Source organism: Cynocephalus volans, chromosome 4 (assembly GCF_027409185.1).
Source record: "Cynocephalus volans isolate mCynVol1 chromosome 4, mCynVol1.pri, whole genome shotgun sequence".
Classification (NCBI taxonomy): domain Eukaryota; kingdom Metazoa; phylum Chordata; class Mammalia; order Dermoptera; family Cynocephalidae; genus Cynocephalus; species Cynocephalus volans.
Window position 1 is genome coordinate 13,540,845 of NC_084463.1, and position 19,769 is coordinate 13,560,613.

At 38.7% G+C, this 19,769-nt stretch overlaps 1 protein-coding gene across 7 annotated transcripts in view; it reads right to left on the minus strand.

The window, feature by feature from the left end:
* SIK3 (SIK family kinase 3) overlaps positions 1–19,395 on the minus strand; it is a 240,122-nt gene extending 220,727 nt beyond the window's left edge. For all 7 annotated transcript variants that reach the window (XR_010023349.1, XM_063092811.1, XM_063092808.1 and 4 more), the window contains exon 1: positions 19,108–19,395. Coding sequence is in view for 6 of the 7 variants with exons in the window: in XM_063092811.1 (XP_062948881.1) it covers positions 19,108–19,380 (273 nt within the window). In the remaining variant the exon portion in view is untranslated. The remainder of the gene's footprint in view (positions 1–19,107) is intronic.
* Positions 19,396–19,769: the final 374 nt, after the last annotated feature.

A 19,769-nucleotide genomic window follows, 5' to 3' on the forward strand; every position in this document is an offset into this window, starting at 1 on the left:
CAAACCTAAATTTTAAATGATATTGCCTTAAACATGACTTTAATCATACTGGAAAGACATAACAGGACCTGAAACATGGCTCAAAAAAATAGCTAATGCTACTTGTATTCTTGCTCCCCTATGGCAAGCAGGTTATTTTTGGACCTAGCCTATGAAGTAGCACTTTGTTGACTATGAGCTTCATCCGCTGAATATTTCTTTCACATTCAACCTTGGTTCTTTCTGGCACAGAGCTCCAAACCTCAATGGAATACATAATGAAATACTGGGTTACTTTAGGTCAAAAAGGTTAAGCCTATGAAAGCTTTTTAATTGGGGAATCTCTTCCATGAATGCTTAGAGAAATTTGCTGACTCTTTCTTTTCCATTTTCTCTTTTTCCAATAGCTATTTGCTTTCCTTGGAGCAAATCTTCAGTCAAACACAAAAGCCAACCACCTAGCAAAGCTCAAATAAAGACAGGTGTTTTGCAAGCACAGTAAATCTCAAGAGTAACAAATCAACCTGAGATAACATCTACTAACAAGTTGCTTATTGGTGTGCTGGGACAGTTAACTGCCTAAAAATCTTTCAGTTAAGACTAGCATTGAGAAAAATTAAAAATACTACTACAAGAAAAGTAAGCCCATGTTCTACCCACAGAAAATTTGCAAAAGGAAGAATCCAAGTAAGTCAACTTGTCCTGCCACATAAAAACCCTTTATTCCAGGGTTATTTTCAGTGGCACTTAATTCTAGGGTGGAGACTAAGGGTCCCAAACAAACCTATTTGAGTATTTTTCTACTTTAACTCTAAAATCCATAGTTAGGCTTAGTAAGAAAAAGTCTGAAAGAGCTTGACAAAACCTCTTTTTTTTTTTTTTAAAGAAAATGGGTATTCGTATGAAAATACATTTGTAAATTAGTAATTTACAATTAATAGAGTTTCATTGAAGTACTATAGAACAATGTTCCAATTGAAAAGAAAGCAAAGATTTTATCACAACAGGCATGCCCTATTTCATTAACTCTGCTCCCTCGACATTAAACTTCTCTGCTTTAAACTTCTCTAATACTCACAAGACCCTGAAGTTGGCTCCTGAATGAGAAAGACATTACAGAAAATCCCAAGAGAATGCTCTATTTCAGAGTTTAAGAATTTCTAATATTTTACAAAGAAGGCTGCAAAAAAAAGAGAAAGATTATTCAGCAACATTACCTGAACTTCACCCAAGTCATACCCAATGAAACAATCAAATACCACATGCCATAGGAAGGTAACGTGTCACACTCAAGGTGCGAAATCAAGGTTGCTAAACTGAATTCTGTGCAATACTTTTAAGTAATATTTTTTGACATCACCTGGGTGCCAACATAGGTTGGCACCATATGCTTTGACATCACCTGGGTGCCAACACAATTACCTTGATGCCTTTTCTGCCACCTACCCTCTCTCTGTGTATTCTGCGTAAAAAGATTGTAAGAAAAATGTTAAGTTTTTCTAGTGCTGGGAAAATAGAATAATTCAATCAGGCCCCCTCACCTGCCTGTCCAGTTGGGGGTGGTGTGGCGCATTCTTTGTAAGCAAATTGTGTGTGTGTGAGTGGAATTAGGGCGCCTGCACAGCACCACGACTTGGCTGGCAACTGGCAACCGTCTCAGGTGTCCGCCGTGCGTGGTCATGCTCTCCAACTTAACGGCTTCCAAGGACCTGTTTGCCAGTTACCTAGCTCATAGGCCTGCATGTGAGGAGTCTGGGGACCCAGCCTGGTATATGAAGGGTTTGTGACCCAGTCTGGACAACGGGCTTGAGGGGTCTGTGAGCTCCAGGCCCAGCCTTAGCTCAACAATTGGCCCAGTTGGCAGGCTTACAGGCAGACAAAAGAACTTGACATCTAGAAAGTCCCAAAATTATAAAATGAAAGATTTTAAAAAAACACTTAAGAGGTCAAGCCTGAACTAAGTATGTTATATCCTAGAAAAACTCTCCAACAAGTAATATCCCAAAAATCATTTCTACTTTGCTCACTCTCAGAATGGATTAAATGTTTAATGAGTAAGTTAAATGAGTATTTCCTATGGGATAGCAAGAAGTTTTACTAAGGGATAGTACAGTGCTTCCCAAACTATGGTATAACATATTTAAGAGTGTGTAAGGCTAGCTTCCAAATATACTTTAAGTAGACTAAAGCTATAATAATTAAAGCTGTACAGTATCAAGTCAAGTAAAGATAGTACAATCAATGGATTAAAAAGTTCAGAAATGTACCCAGCTATCTATGGGGGTTTTGTAAATGATAAGGTAGCTTTTTAAGTCAAGAGAGAAAAAATGGATTATTTAATAAATTGTCAGACAAGCTAGACATGTGGAAAAAAAACCTAGGTTCATTCATTTGATAAGTGGAGGGCTTCACATGCGGCAAACATTATGCTAGATACTGAAAATACAAACCAAAAAAAAAAAAAAGACAATCCATTGCCCTCACGGAGCTTACAGTCAAATGGGAAATCAGAAAGCCATTAACAATAACAAAAATAAATATAAAATTACAACTCCAGTAAATTTCACAACTGATCCTTATCTCATTTGTTTTATACCAAAATGCATTTCATAAAACAAAGATTTAAATTTTAAAACAAAACCATAAAAATATTTGAAGAAAACAGGGTAATATTTTATTAGAAAAAGAAACCAAGAAGCCATAAAAAGGAAAAAAAAGAAAAATCTGACTATAAACATAAAATGTTTACATTTCATACACACACAAAGTCTTAAAAGACAAGCACAGAAAACTATCTGCAATATATTTTAAAAGGTAACTAATTTCCTTAATATTCAAAAAGCTACTATAATTTATGAGAAAAAGCCAAAAGAGACACAGACAATTCCAAGAAAAAATATAAACAGCCAACAGACAAATTAAATGATGCTCAAATAACTACAAACTAAAATGACATTTTTTTTCACCTGTCAGACTGACTCCCTAAACAGGCCAGTTGCCAGGGTTAAAGAGAACAGAAAAAGCACTGTCACAGTCTTTTAGGCTGAGTGAATTAGCACAGCATGGCCTTCCTTGGAGGGCAATTTGGCAACATCTACAAAATTTTAAACACTCAAATTTTGACCCAGGCATTCTACTTCTAGTAAATTATTCTACATAACTACTGGGAAAATGAAGAATCTAGCTTCAAAAGAAAATCCTAACATTGTATGTATCTTGATGGAAAAGAATACATAATTTTGGGGGAGTTTAGGTCAGACCTAATACAACTGTTGCATTTTTTAAAATTTAAATAAGTCTAAGACTTAAGAGTCTTTTGAATAGTAAATACTGCAATAGCAAATAGGGGCTGGCCAGTTAGATCCGTTGGTAAGAGAACGTTATAACACCAAGGTCAAGGGTTCAGATCCTCATACAGGCCAGCTGCCACCTAAAAAAAAAAAAAAAAAAAAAAAACCAAAGAAAAGAAACACTAGCACGAGTATGCAAAGAGAAAAATGCAGAAACATTAACTGATGTATAATTTGTAATTAAAAAAAAAGCTGGAAACAACCATAAAATCTATCAATAGGGTACTAGTTACATAAATTATATTATATCCATAAAATGGAATACTCTTTAGCCATTAAAATAATTGAGACCAGAGCAAAATGTACTGACATGGAAGATTGCTGGAGATATATTACAAATGAAAAAACAAATAGCCAACTGGATATGCAATGTGATCCCTTTTTAATAAAACACATAAAATGTCAGCAAATGAATAGGAAAAAATTTGGTTATAAAATGTTAGCAATGTTTTCTTCGGAGAGAGGAAACTTTCACTTTCTTTGTTATATATTTTGTAAAGTTTGATTATTTTATAAGACACATGTATCAGACAGATGGATACATAAATGTTTTTCAGAGTCCTTGAGGCTAGAAAATGTCCTGGGGAAGGGAGAACTATATGAAAATGGGAGAAAGGTACAGAATGAACACAGAGGAAAATAATCACAATAGAACATATAATTTCAGAGTTAGAATAGCTACAGTAATTAAGAAACAAGAAAATCTGAGAACTGGCTGGACAGGTCATTTGGTTTGAGGGTGGTGCTGGTAATACCAAGGTCAAGTGTTTGGCTCCCCATACCGGCCAGCTGCCAAAAAAAAATTGAAAATAAAAATTTAAAACATTTGTGCTGCAAACAAAACTACCAAGAAAGTGGAAAGACAACCCACAGAATGGGAGAAAATATTTGTAAATCATATATCTGATAAGGGAGTTGTATCCAGAACATATAAAGAACTCTTACAACTCAATAACAAAAAGACAAATAACCCAATTTAAAAATGGGCAAAGTATCTGACATTTCTCCAAAGGAGATATACAAATAGTCAATTAACACATGAAAAGGTGCTTAACATCATTAGGCAAAGGGAAATGCAAATCAAAACCACAATGAGATACGACTTCACATCTACTAGGATGGTTAAAATCGAAAAGAAAGAAAATAAGTTTTCGATGTGGAAAAACTGGAACTCTCATACATTGCTAGTGGGAATGTAAATAGAGCAGCATTTTGGAAAACAGTTTGGCAGTAAAGTTAGACATGTACTTACCATACACGCACAACCAAGCAATTCCACTGCTAGGTATGTAACCAAGAAAAATGACAACACGCAACCAAATATTTGTATACAAACATTCCCTACAGCATTATTCACAAACGGATAAACAAAATGGGCTATATCCATACAACAGGATATTATTCAGCCATATAAAGAAATGAAGTTCTGACATATGCTACAACATGGATAAACCTTGAAGACATTATGCTAGGTGAAAGATGCCAGAAACAAAATGCCACATATTGTATGACTCCATTTATATGAAATGTCCAGAACAGGCAAATCTATAGAATGATTAGTGGTTGCTTAGGGATGGAGGAGGAAGGTTGAAATGAGCAGCAACTGCTAATGGACGGCATTCCTTTTAAGGGGAACAAAAATGTTCTAAAGTTTATCGTAGTGATGGTTGCACAACCCTGCGGGGAAAAAAACATTAAGTTATAATTTAATGTTTTTTTAATTATACTAAAAAAATATTAAATTAGGTGAATTGTATGGTATGTGAACTGTACTTCAATAATGTAGTTGAAAAGTAAATAAATAAAAAAGAAACTAGAAACTCCATGGGGTTAAGTGATTTGCCAAAGTCAGACTGGTAACTAGTAAAAACTGGAACTGGAAACACATGCCCTGACTTCCACACCAGTGCTCAATTCATTACTACAGACTTTCTCAGGCAACTTTGATGAGCCAAAAATGTTCCCCAAATAGCTGGAAAAGCAGAAAACACTGGTACCAGCATAAGAAAAGGAAGAGAAATTTAGGTAACACAATTGAAATGTGGTTTTCACAATTTAGTGTGACTCCAAGATGGATTCTTGGACTAAAAAATCTAACAGCCATTGATATGCTATAAGAGATTGTGATTCCGTACAACAGGACCCCTTTTACTAAGAGCTCAATTAGAGCAGGGCACTGGATGCAGCTGCTGACTCAAAAGGAAGAAGGAAAATGGTATCAGAAGAGGCAGGAGGCTGAAATCACTGGCTACTCTTGTGCATATGTCAGAGGCCAATGAGTAACATGCTTCAAACAAGTTATTTTATGCCTGAGGATTGTAAAATCCTTTAAAGAGATCCTACAGTACCACCTCAACATTTAATTACCTCCCAGAATAACTATACACATATGATATGTAGGTACAATATATGAAAGTGGTGTTTCCACAGCTCACTTAGACACAAAGATCTTTGCCAGAATACAACTACCCCATTTGACTAGAATAACAATATCACTGTTGATGGAGAAATGGAAAGTAAGCCAAGAACATACAACCTCCAAAAACATTATTTTGAGGGTTTAAAAAAATTAGCTACTAAAAAAACTCATCGACTGTCAGAACACTGCTTATGCAACATTTGAACATTTTGACAGAAGGAAAGGACAACAGGAGGCAGGAAGCAGAAAGAGAGAAGAAATCCTGCAGGTGCCCAAATAATCCTAACAAGAAACACACAGCTCTGCTCCCAGCTTCCACAATAAAAACAATTCTGTTTCTGGTGGCATATGAACCAAGAAACCATTCTGCCAGAAACAGAAAACAACTTACTACATGAAAATGTCAACTTGTTCCATGGAACACTATACTGGCAGTGAACAGATACAAACCTTTTAAACTAGAGTTTGGGTTGTTTCTTCACCAAGTTTTTAACATCACTGGCCTATTACCAAATTTGGTTCAGTTCATGTAAACTCTAACATAAGTGGACAAAAAACTACCCTGAAGTACACACTATAAATAATAAAAGGTTCTATAAAATATCCTGTTCTGAAATTTCTAACAGCTTTGGCTTATTTATAACTTTAAACTAATGCAAAAGCTCTCTTAACTCATCTCCACTCAACCAACCTGCCTAAATAATCAGTGCTTCCCCTTCTATCAGTTGATGCCCCCAATGCACAAACTGGCCCCGACTAATAGCTACTGTTCCTTACTCCTGGATACTTCTGCTCCCATTGTTAAATTGTATGCTTACCAATAATTAATTTTTTTCCGAGTCTATTTATACCGGTTGCTCTTATTATTACAATAATGTAATTTAATTAAATATCACGTAAACTGATGAAAAGTTAAGGAGAAAAGAAAGACACGTCTCTATGCAAACTATATTGAATGCTTAAAAAGACTTGGTAAAGTCAAATTAGATGCAGATTAGGAAAGTGTAAAAAATTAGGGAGGGGTCATAAAAATCAAGAGGGATTCAGTACTCATATTGCTTCAGAAAAGCCTTTAAATTCCTGTTCAGCTTTAAAAAATCAAAACAAGGTCAGCCAATTAGCTCAGTTGGTTAAAAGTACAGCCTTGTAACACCAAGGTCAAGGGTTCAATCCCTATAGGGGCCGGCCACCAAAAAAAAAAAAAAGGAGAAAAAGAGAGACTAAATAAAAGATTGTGAACATTATTGAAAGAAAGAAAAAAGAAAAGGAGCAAATAAATAAAAAGCAAAACAAGACTGGAAATCACAGATAATGAATTATGAGTGTGTTTAATGGAAACAATCAGGGCATCTATATACAAAGAAAAGGCCTTGGCCCTACATCAAAATATTAGCCAATGTATTTTTTAAACAAATTGCAAAAAAAAAAGACAGGGAGGGGAAACCTATAAAGTAAAACAAACTTTTTAAAAAACGCTCAAGATATGTCAATCAATTATACCGTATGGACTTTAGACCCTAATTCAAACAAGTGATTTTTAAAATAATATATATATATTATTTATTTATATATATATAAAACAATCAGGGAAATTCTAACACTGATTTAATATTTAATGACCTTAAGGAATTATTGTTATTGTTAACTGTAGGATAGTGATGCTGTAGTTATGTCTTTTTGAAAAAGAATCCTTGTCTATTTAGAGGTATAAAATATTTACAGATGAAATGACACAATTCTGGGATTTGCTTCAAAATAAGCCAAGGAACTGGCTGGTTAGCTCATCTGGTTAGAGTGCAGCCTTATAACACCAAGGTCACGGGTTCAGATCCCCGAACAGGCAAGCTGCCAAAACAAAATTTTAAATAAAAAATAAGCCAGGGAGAAAGGGGAAGTTGGAAAGGGTATAGTTGAAAGATTGGCCACGAGGTAACAACTATTTAAGCTGGATGATAGGTTGATGGGGGTTCATTATATTATTCTCTCTACTTTTGTTCATGTTTGAAATTTTCCATAGTAAACACTTTTCATTTTTTTATTCAAAATATTTTAACATTTACTTGTTCATATTTGAGTGGTGCAGTGTGTTGTTTCAATACATGCATATATTGCACAATGATTCACTTAGGGTAGATAGCATAGTTTTGTACCCATTAGTCCATTTAGTACCCATTCCTCCTCGTCCCCCCCATTAAACGCTTTTTTTTTTTTTTTTTTTTTTTTTGGTCTTTTTGTGACCGGTAAGGGGATCGCAACCCTTGGCTTGGTGTTGCCCGCACCGCGCTCAGCCAGTGAGCGCACCAGCAATTCCTATATAGGATCCGAACCTAACACTTTTTAAAACATTAGTGCATGAATGCATATTTCTGATTTCCCTGCCTTATCAGTTTTTCCCCCATTTAAGCAAATCATAACCCAAACATTGTATAAGAGGGCTTCTACTGGAGATAAAAGAGCGTATCATCAGGTACCCAAAATACAGAAAACTCCACACAACAGTGGTAACCCCAGAACATTCTAAGAATATCCCATACGGTCCAATTGCCCTTGGAAATCTCTTAAACAGCCCATAAAGTATGAGAGGTCTTCAAAAAGTTCATGTAAAGATTCATATTATCTTCTAATTCTCCTTTTCCAGGAACTTTTTAAGTACCCTCACACAGTGAATAAAGCAAATCCAAACATGATAACGCTGCTGCATTTCCACATTTATTCACAATCTCCTTCACTGTCTTCTCACCTTTAAAAAGAGGGAGGAGCAATTTACAACCTTCATTAATCTCTGAATTTCTCACTCGGGGTTAACAAAGAATAGTTATTTAAAAATCAAAGGTTCAAGTAATCAGCATCTATTTCTCATTAATCTTTCTTCTTCTCTCAGCAATTTCTCCAGTTTAGGATTATGTCCTTTTGTGAAAGATCAGGAGAGAATGATGATTCATAAAAAGCAATTGAAAGGTTAAATTCACACTTATTCTTTTTTTTCCTCTTCCAGGTTTGGTTCAGGGAAAGATGGATTCGGCAGCTACTGTAACCCTCTTTTGATCTGTACTGGATCTATGGCACTAGGCTTAGATGCAGTAGTGATTTAAAAGCCCTAAACCCCCAAGCCAGCAAAGGCAGAAGGGGAAACAGATAAGCTAAAGAGAACTAGTACAGCTAATTGTGAGACAGGCCTTCTCATACACTGCTGGAGAGGTTAACCATGGTACAATCTTTCTGGAAATCAATGTGGCGATATCAGGTGTCTTACAAACACGTGTACCCTCTGGCCCAGTAATTTCACTTTTAACACTCTATCCAGAGCAAAAAAATCAGAAATACTTTAAAGACTCATGCACAGAAATGGTTATCACAGCAAATTTAGAAAGTAAAAAACTGGGAAAAACATTTTAAAAGGGCTGCCTGGTTAGCTCAGTTGGTTACAGCATGGTGTTGTAACAAAGGTCAAAGGTTCAGATCCCCTTACCGGCCAGCCACCCCACCCCACCCCCCCAAAAATTGAACATTAAATTGTAAAAAAAAAAAGTTTCCAAAAATAACAGTAGTCATATCACAGAAAAGTATACATCCATTAAAACTGATGTTTACTAATAGTTTCTAATGATGGGAAAATGCTTTTAATGAATGGGGGAAAAAGGAATAAAATAGTGTATTAGTATGATCCCTACTATTTAAAAATAGTTAAGTAGAAATAAAAGAATTTTACATATTAATAATTATTGCCTCTGGGTGGCAAGATTGTGAGTGATTTTCTTCTCCTGCTCCTTTATAATTTTCTGAATTTTCCCAAATTTCTTCCATGCGCGCCAAGTTATTTTTATAATCAGAAAAAAATAGGGCAAGGTGTTAGAAGAGAGCAGTAATAATAGAGTGTGACTGAGGTAAAGGAATTCATGCTTAATCCCTCCTCTTATCTTCCTTCCTCTCTTTATCAGGTTCAACCTGTAAGCCTTCAACTGCTTCTTTAACTTAACTTTTTGTCTACCCTGATGAGACTAAAACCTGTCCTCTTGTCTTCTAGTACCAGTAGTTGCTACTTATTGCAGATGGATGACACAGCAAACACTAGTTGAATTAATTCATTAAAGATAAGGACCATTAAAAGTAACCAATTAAAATTAACGGCCAATGACAGGAAAGTTTTGTTTTTGGTTTGTTTGGTTTTTTTTAATCAGATCACTTAGTATAAAGAAAAAAACAAGAAAGTAACTCAACAAATAGTTTGAAGTATTTTTAGGAAGTGCCAGCAGCCCAAACAATCTGGTGGTCTCCAAAGGAAGAGAAGCTCCAAGTCAGAAGAGGGAAAACTGGAGCATTGGCTATTACTGACTATACCTGCAGGGGCCATGTCAAGGAAGTAACCCACCAGGAGCCTGAATATGAAAGAATCTTCTATTTAAAGACGTCTCAATTTAAATTGCAGGATTTACTTTAAATACACTGAACTTCCTAATAATAAAAGTTTTAATTATGCCAAAAATCCATTACTTGCCCAGAAAGGCTGTGAAATCTCCTTACCCAGAGATTTGTGAGAAAAATGTGGAAAATTACTTTTCTTTAATATCCTAATGGCAGATGGGAAACTCCAAAAGTAAAAGTCTAAGATGTATTAAAAGTATAAAAACAAATTCAGCTTTTTTTTTTTTAATCCCTTATATCCATTCACACTCAGTGAATATTTACAGACATTGTACTAAGTACTGGGAATATAGCAGCAAACAACAGATTAAAATCCCTGCCCTCATGGAGTTTACATTAAATTATCACACTGTGACATGCTAATGAGCAATAGAAGTTAGATGTTTTCTTTTTTTAATTTTAAGTAAAATGATTTTTAGAAATTTCAAGAATGTCAAAGCACTGCCAAAAATAAACAGCATCTAGCACTGGGACTGATCCAGAGAAGCCCTTAATAAATGTTTATGAAACAAGACTAAGAACTGTGTTGCTGAGGTACTGGAGTGGCAAGAAGAATTCATTTCACTGCACATGCACCTTCTGAATTTTGTGCCATATACCACCCATTTCTATTTTGATAAATAATTTTTCAAAAGTTTATTTATTGGGGGCCGAGCCCGTGGCGCACTCGGGAGAGTGTGGCGTTGGGAGCGCAGCGATGCTCCTGCCGCGGGTTCAGATCCTATATAGGAATGGCCGGTGCACTCACTGGCTGAGTGCCGGTCACGAAAAAGACAAAAAAAAAAAAAAGTTTATTTATTGGATGTATGGATGGACTAAATGTAGGAAAACTTTCTTCTAAATTTTCACATTCAAATTTCCTGGGTGGTATTGGGACAGGGCAGTCATCTCAGTTGGTTAGAGCACCCTGTATAACACCAAAGTCAAGGGTTCGTACTGGCTAGCCAGCAAAAAAAAAAAAAATTATCCTGGGGGGAGCTATGAGAAGTAGAGCATATTGCTGGTAAGCATGTACTAGAGCTGAAACTAGGCAGAAATTTGATAATTTCTCAGAACTTACTAATCAAAACCTAAATTTAGCTTAAAATAACTGGCCAAAAGTAACCAACTAGGTGAGCCCAGCCCACACAGGCAACCTTAAACAAGCGATGGGATTGCTTCTCCTTCCTTTTCAGTTTCTGGGAAATGTTGCTAAATATTCACAATCTGATTCCTACCTCTTTGAAAAGCCTAATTCTGGGATGAAATACTCATGAATGGCCAGAGACTCCTGGTATATACCATGGATCACACATGTTATGTTACTAACACAACTTCATGATGGCTCCTCCAACAGTTTTGTAGTAGCTGATGGAATTCTATTGTGAACAGATCCAAAAGAAGGCCTTTCAAGCTAATTCATCTAAGACTGTTGAAGCTTCTCAGAGACATTGCCTAGGACATTTATTTAGCAAAGATTTACTACATTAGGACAAATGCCCATAAGAATATACATAATTTTCATCCTCTGGATGTTATCAGTCACCTACAGGACAGTATGACTATACTATTACGCCAGTAAGGGACCAAGCTCCTCACTATTAGGAGGTGCCAGAAGTCACCTGATAGATGAGATCATTCATCTACAGAACAGGCATAACTCTCAGACCAGAAACTACAACCAAATTAAGAGGAGTCCTAAATACGTGGTTCTCTTGACCCTCACCTGTGTCATCAAGGTTTTTATCTAGGTGACCGTGACTGGCCAGTTAGCTCAGCTGGTTAGAGCGCAGTGCTGATAACAACAAGGTCAAAAGTTCAGATACCCATACCATGGATCAAAAAAAAAAAAAAGTTTGTACTAAGTGACTAGTTCTCTTAATGAGTTTTAAGATATTCACCATACCTGGAAACAGGTAGTGATCTAGTACTGAGGCATCGGTTGAGACCAGAAACTACAAACAAATTAAGAGGAATCCTAGATACGTGGTTCTCTTGACCCTCACCTGTGTCATCAAGGTTTGTATCCAGGTGATAACAGCTGGCTGGTTAGCTCAGTTGGTTAGAGCGTAGTACTGATAACACCAAGGTCAAGGGTTCAGATCCCCATACCATAGATTTAAAAGAAAAAAAAAAAGTTTGTATCCAGCCACAAAAAAACAACAAAAAAGATTTGTATCTAGGTGAACAGTTCTCTTAATGAGTTTTAAGATGTTCACCATCCCTGGAAACTGTGATGTAGTAGTGAGGAGCCCATCTAAGAAAGTTACTTTCAAAGGTAGATCAGATCACCCCAACAGAGGGGAAGTATAATTACCCATATTTCCTGGGAGTGAGTCAGATACAGTAACACAAGAAAACTGTGTAAGGCAGACTATTTTTAAGGTCATTGCCTTTTTTGTGTTTCTTTCCCTTTTTACTTCCTTCTTATCTCAGTTATGTTAAGGAGCACCATGGGGTATTTGAGTAGGAGATTTAAAGGAAGAGTCCACCCACAGAGGACTGCAGGTAAGTGGCAGAGTAACAGAGTGCCCTAATGCCAAAGGACAAGTGAAATACAGTATTAGAATATTTACTCTTCCTCTCTACTTGGAAATGTTTCCTCTCATGACATTTCACTTCTGGAGTTTGTTTTAACAGAGAGGACAAATATCTTAGACTTTAAAATATCTTAAGACTTTAATTGGTAGGTCTATCTTGTTTCTCTAATAAAAGAGCAAGTGCTCAGATGGCAAGGGCAATGTTTTCTATGATTGGAAGAGCCAGGGTAGAGTTAATTAGGAGCAGGGATACCTGGATTCTAATTCCAGCTCCACTACTAACCATAGGACTAGATGGAAAAATGTGGGGGAGGGGGAATAGTGAGGAGAGATACAAAAGAGAGCCATGAATCTAGTGAATAGTTGGTCTGAAGGACTTTAATAGTCCCTTAAAACCTGAGATTCTAAATTTTGTTAAGTCTATCTTTCTAGACTCTGGAAAAGAAAGAGCAGGAACAGAACATCTCTAAGGTCTTTTTTGTGCCCAATAAATCAACAAATATTCATTGGTTGGTGTTTAATTTATGTGCAAAATGTATGGCATTCTCTTACAATGTGAAAAAATACAAGTTGTTAAAATTGAACACCTCCAGTCTCAAGAAATGCATCAGAAAAAGCTTTTGTGCCCTTAACCATTAAAATAACCAGCATGAGTTTTTAAAACATAAATCAGGTGATATCAGTGTTCTACTCTGATACCCCTTGATGTCAATCCCATTTCACACTCAATTCCATAAAATGGCCTATAAGACCTTTAATCTGGCCCCTGTCTACCTATCTGACCTCATCTCTTACTGTCCTCCTCTTTGTTCACTAGGATACCATAGCACCATGACCTTGGATCTAATCTTTAAATAAAACAAGCTCATTTCTGCCCCAAGGCCTTTGCACTTGTTATTCCTTCTGCATGGAATCTTCTTTCTTCCAAATCTTCCCAGGATGGCTTTTTCTCATTATTCAGGTCTCAGCTCAAATATCACCACATTGGAAAGGCCTTCCCTGACCACTCTATCTGAAGCAGCACCCTTTCCCAGACATTCTCTAGTCCATTTATTTTCTTCATGGCATTCATCACTATTTGAAGTTTGGGTTTAGTTTTGTTTTTTTAACATGTCTCCTGTCTATCTCCCATTAGAACGTCAGCTCCAGGAAGGCAAGTGTTTTTTGTCTTTCTCATTCATCAGTGCACTCCAGAGCCCAGAATAGAACCTGATTTGAAAAAAAAAAAAAAAAAAAATTGCATTCAGTAAATACGTGTTGAATAAATGAATGGATAAGGAAAAAATTCCACCTCTGTGCAGAGATGTCTTAGGTGTTGTTTACAATTACAGAGGTTCTGTTAAATAAAGAGCATTTCTTTTTCTTTTCAAAGCATCCATTTTGTTCTCTTTTATTCCATGAACTAAAAAACATTAGCCAGACTGATGCTTGGAGAATGAAAACAGCACTTCTGGCAGAGAAATAACTAGTCTGGGCACCTTTGGCTTGAGCCAGATCTATGACTTTCTAGGGAGCTGGCACCAAAGTCAAAATGTTAAAATAAACATCTTTGATGTTAAAAGTGGAATACTGGTATTTTGACTCTGGAGAGACTAGTACCAATCAGTCTTAACTCTTCACAAAGTGTCAAGAAAGTTAGCACCCCCACCACAACTATATCAAAATGAACTCAGTCATCTTTCATTAGTCACTTCTAGATTGTCTAGGTACAGAACTATCTTCATCAAATGTATCTAATGTAAATCTTGCTTTCAATTTCTTTTTGACATAATTCTCTCTTCTACTTGACAATGAATCTTGTTTTTAGCTTTCTAATGGACACAGCATCATCTTATCTGCTTCATTAAACTTCTAGCCCACTATAAGTTGTTCTCCTCCTGGAAATGAGTTTGCACTAAACCACACAGCACACAAATGTGTCCCGAACTGGTCGATATTTGAAATGTTTTCTCTGTGTAATATTTAAAGTTAAGAATCCTGACCTTGGCCTTCTAAGTAGCACACTTTGCACACAAGTGCAAAAGTGTTAAGCTTGTAGGAACATTTCTACATATTCCCCACCCAATTTAAGTGAATCTCTGCAGAAAAGACTGCACTTAAACAAACTCTGTTCCATTATCAATGTAACAAAAATTAGTTACACAAAACACTAAAAATTCAAGGCAGCCCAAAGTAAAAGCCAGTGTCAGTAACAGTTTTCATTAGATAAGCCTCATAATTGTTAAAAAAAAGAAAAAAAAGAAAAAAAAAGTTTAACTAATGAAAAATTATATCTTAAAATACCAATTTCATGAGATTAGCCAGCTTGTACTCCATAGGAATTAAACCCAACTATCTCAAAGTGGCACCTGAAATAGTAGCAAACTTTTTTTTAACCATGAAAGCATATCATCAGGATGGTATCTACTTACACAAAACTGCAGACATATGAATTCATGAACTGTCGATGATGATGATAATGATGACAATGATGATAACATTTATTATATGCTTACCAAATGTCCAGCACTGCTGTAAGAGCTTTATATATATTATTTAATTTTCATAACACCCAAACTTGTGAGGTAGGTGCTATTGTCATCCAATTTTGTAGATGAGGAAATCCAAGCAAAAAGAGCTTAAATAACTTCTCATAGCCTAATATCATCCAACTATTAAGCAGGAGAGGATTCATACCCAAGCCATCTTATCCAAAAAAGCTCTTCCCACAAACCAATAATAGGTGTTATATGTAAGAGGGTACTTCAAAAAGTTCATAGAAAAATTCATAATAATCGTTTAATTTTAATTTTCCACGAACTTTTTGACATAGCCTCTCGTTTGTTGAAATACAGTTTAAAAGTATTTGACCAAAGGCTTTTATAGTAATGTACACTTCAAAAAAGGCACACAAAATACATCTAACTCTGTTCATATTCGTCCAACCAGTGAAGGTATAATTAGGCTCAGGCAACAGACTATAAACAATTTGAGAGCAGAAAACCTATACTTTTTTAAATTTCTCTAATACTTTATAGTGTCCTACCAAAAGAATAGAGCCAAAGAATCTCAGGCTAAGGCTCTTCCAAGGAAATCAAAGCAGGTAGAATGGCCAGGGTGAGCTGCTGACCAAAGTATGTCACAGATGAAAATTCTCTCCTGTTAACTGTTCTGCAGTGATGCTCTAAGCACTGCAGTGCTGCCCATATTAAGTCTGAACTCATGAATGCCGTGCTGCAAAAGTAACCAACAACCAAATAGGAAAACATTTCCTTTTCTCTACTGATTTTATTCATCCCAGGTACCTACTCTAGAGGTTTGAGAGTTAACAGAATTTGGGAAAGGGCCAGCTTCACCACTTATTGTTGGATGAAGTACAGTAGCTTAGTCAATATATTAAGTTTACTTTGGTCTCTTAGTCCTTAGAATGAGTAGTGTGTGTAAGAAAAGGTGATCATAAATATTTCTTTGATGTTCAGAAAATACCTATTACCTAACCTCCTTCAGCCAACACAAGAACCATCTGAATGACCTAAGACTGGTTATTATATATGATTATAAGAAAAACCCAGACCATATGATAACCTACAGGAGAAAAGGAGAAAGAAAAAAATAACACACCTCTAAAAGACAAAACAAAAAATGATTTGTTCTGGAAAGAGATGGGGAAAAAAATCACTCTCTTTACTTTCAACTGACCTGACTACAGAAGTAAGATAAACGCTGCAGTGCGTGGATAGAAAAATCTATCTACCTGAGTAACTAAAGCATCAGCTTCTGCAACTTCTAGTACCTATGCACCTTCCCCGCCGTTATATAACCAAACCATAGCCTTAATAGGCCATCATACTGTATGTCAACAGCTGTTAGGCACATCTAAGCTGTCAGTGTTTGAGAATCCCTTCCAAAATGGACTCAGATAGGCATGGAGCAGGCCAAAATATGCTCATCGTTCACCCAGAGCACATGACAACTCCCTGTGAATTAAGCTTCACTCATGTCATCAGAGTAATTTAAGTAGCAAAAGATAGGGCACTTGTAACTGTAACCAGGAAATTGCATACTGCTACAGAAACACAAATGAATGCTGGTGTGGTCCCTTCACACATGGAACTCACTGTCCAAGCCATTTCAGTCTCATTCAAGCCTTTGAATATTTCCATGCATAGGAATTGCATAACTGCACACCACAAATGATCAAAGATAAAAACCAACACAGTGACACCCGTTCATAAACAAGCCAATGTTTAAATGTTGCAGTCCTAAAGGATAAGGTCTCAGAGAAAAACTATGAAACACACACACACACACAACACACACACACACAACACACACACACACAACACACACACACACACACACACACACACACACACACACACACACACGAAAATTAGAAAGCGGGCAGACCAGCCATAATTAGGCACTGGCTTTGCTGACTACTGAAGACAGAAATGTCTCTTTTATATATAAAGCCAAGAATCAACTGTTTGCAATTACACTTTCAAAAATATTCAAAACCTGTCAGTAACAGATTTTATCAATATTTTGAAGTATCTGATTGCTGGACGATTCAAAATTCTTTAAAACACAGAGACCATAAACCAGGCAACCTATTAAGTTTACAGGGTCCATCCCCCAGAGATCAGAGCAAAATAATCATAGAAGCACAATATGATTACTTATAAGGGGTTGAGGGTTGGGAAGGGAAGGAAATACCAAAATAAGGAACAAGACATGTTTTTGTAAATATAAATTGGTTTGACTAACAGTAAACAGGACTGGAAACACTCTGGGGTGAGGAGATGCACCAGAGTCTTGACTCAGTCTACTGACCCTCAGGATATGAGGGTAACTTCAGAGAACCCTGGACTTCAGTATCTCATTCAGCTCTGACCTGCAGACTTGGGGCCCTCTTAAAAAAAACTGACAAAAAGCCTGAAGGGAACCCTCGGGAGGAAGTGAAACTGACCAATCAATTCTCCACAGCCACCCACTCTGGTAAGAAGGGCCCCTTATAGTCTTTGACAGAAAGTGGGGGAGGGGAGGAACTTCAGGTTGCAAGTGAGCAGGAGAGAAGGCCTAGATAAGTCACTGGCTCCTGAAAACAAGCGATTGCCAAAAAAGCAAAAACAGGGTGGGTCATGATAACCAGAGGCTAAGCTGAGGAGGTGAGGGGAACTAATGTGGCTTTGGTAGGAAGCAGCAGCAGCTGTAAGTGTTCTTCATTCATCAGGCTGAGGAAAAACAAACAGCAGTTTTAAATATAATGAATGACTACATTAAAAGTATTCATTCAAGCAAGATATTGAGCAAAGAAAATTTTGAAGTAAAAATGGGCTTCGTGAATTCCATCAAAAACAAAAGATTTCTCCTGTTGCCTTAGATTCCCATACTCCTAATGAATAAGGCTACATAAAAGTGCTACCCATATTTCCTCAAAAAAAAAAAAAGAAAAGGAATTTCATATGTATACATATATGGCTTCCTAACTGACCTTGGCCAATTTCAGTACTACATACTACAGCTCCTTAAATCCCTTAGGAACCAAAGGGCCCAATGAGTGTACTCCTCCAAAGTCTGGGTTTCTCAGTTACAAGCTTTCTCCTCTCCACTGAAAGCCCACCCTGAGTTCTACAAAGCCCACCATTCCTGACCAATCCACTATAAATAACCAGTAATGCAGCTCTCCCAAACTGTTTAACCCTCGATTACCTAGTGCCACCATAAACCCGGCCTCCCCTGGGCCGCTGTTCCTTGGGCCCCTTCCTGCTGACAAGAAAAGCAATTTTCCTCCCTTATTTCCCCATTTTGTTCATTGCCTCTTCCAATAAGCGTGTCTCTCCTCGGGCTCCCATTCGCACCATCTATCAGTCTTACAAGATCAAATGCGGATTCCCATCTCTGTCATCAGGTACCAGGTCCTCATACTTCCCGGTACCCTGATCCCACTGCACACCCCAGTCCATGCCCCAGCCGTCCTGGCTCTGCCAGTTTGCCCTTGTCTTCCCCCGTCTTCCTCGTCCACACATTTCATTTACCCCTGCCCTCATTCCCGTATGATTTCTTAATTGCTGGTTCCAGAGACTTCTTGGCTTAGTCTCCTGGCCCCCCGAGAGTTCCAACCCCTTCTTCCCAACCATCCCTTCTAATACCCTCCACACAGCCCTGAGGACCCCTCCCCGTGCACGCTTCCTCAGTTCCCCAGATCCCGGTGCTCAGTGGTCCCCCTTCCCCCTCTGCTGTGGAGTTTCCCTCTTTCGGGTCCCCCGGTGTCCCCTACTTTCTCACTCCCCCGTCCATCTCGGACAGCCCCCTACGCGTCTCCCCAGTCCCCAACACTCAGCATCGGGGGTCGCCGATCTCTCCCGGCCCCGCCACACTCCGACGGTCCCCGACAGCGCAGCCCCACAGCCGCCCTGTCCCGCGGCGCCAGTACCTTGGCCTTGGTGACGAGGTGCGTGGCCCGCTTGACCACAGCGAAGTTGCCCTTGCCGATGGTGCGGTCGATCTCGTAGTAGCCGATGCGGGCGGGCATCGGCCCGCGGGAGGCCGGCGCTGGAGGACGCGGCGGGCCGGCCGCCGGGGGCACGGCAGCGGGGGCGGCCGGGGACCCCGGGGCGGGCGGAGGCAGCAGGCGGCCGGCCGGCCCGGCACCCCCAGCTCCGGCCCCGGCGGCCCCGCCAGCTCCGCTCGCCGCCGCCGCCGCCATCTTGTTGTGCAGTGAAACCTCCGGGGCCGCGGGGAGCCGGCTGGGGGGGAGGGGGCAAGGGGGGGCGGGAAAAGCGGGGGGGGCCCGACGGACGTCACTCCGGGAGGCGGAGCGCCCGCGCCGCCGAGCGCCCGGCGCCATGGCAACCGCTCGTCACGTGCCGACGCGCGTCACTGCCCAGAGCCATGGCAACCGTGACCTCACCGGCGAGCTCGACCTTCCCGCGTGGGCCCCGGTTCCTTAGTCGCGGGCTCCCGGGTGCCCCCCTCTGGGGAGCAGGCAGTGGGACTCCAGTGCGCCAGCAACTTCGAAGCCTGCGCAGCGGTGCCCGAGACGGCGGTGCCTGACGCCGACCCAAAGCCAACACCCCAGCGCCCCTGGAGTCGCCA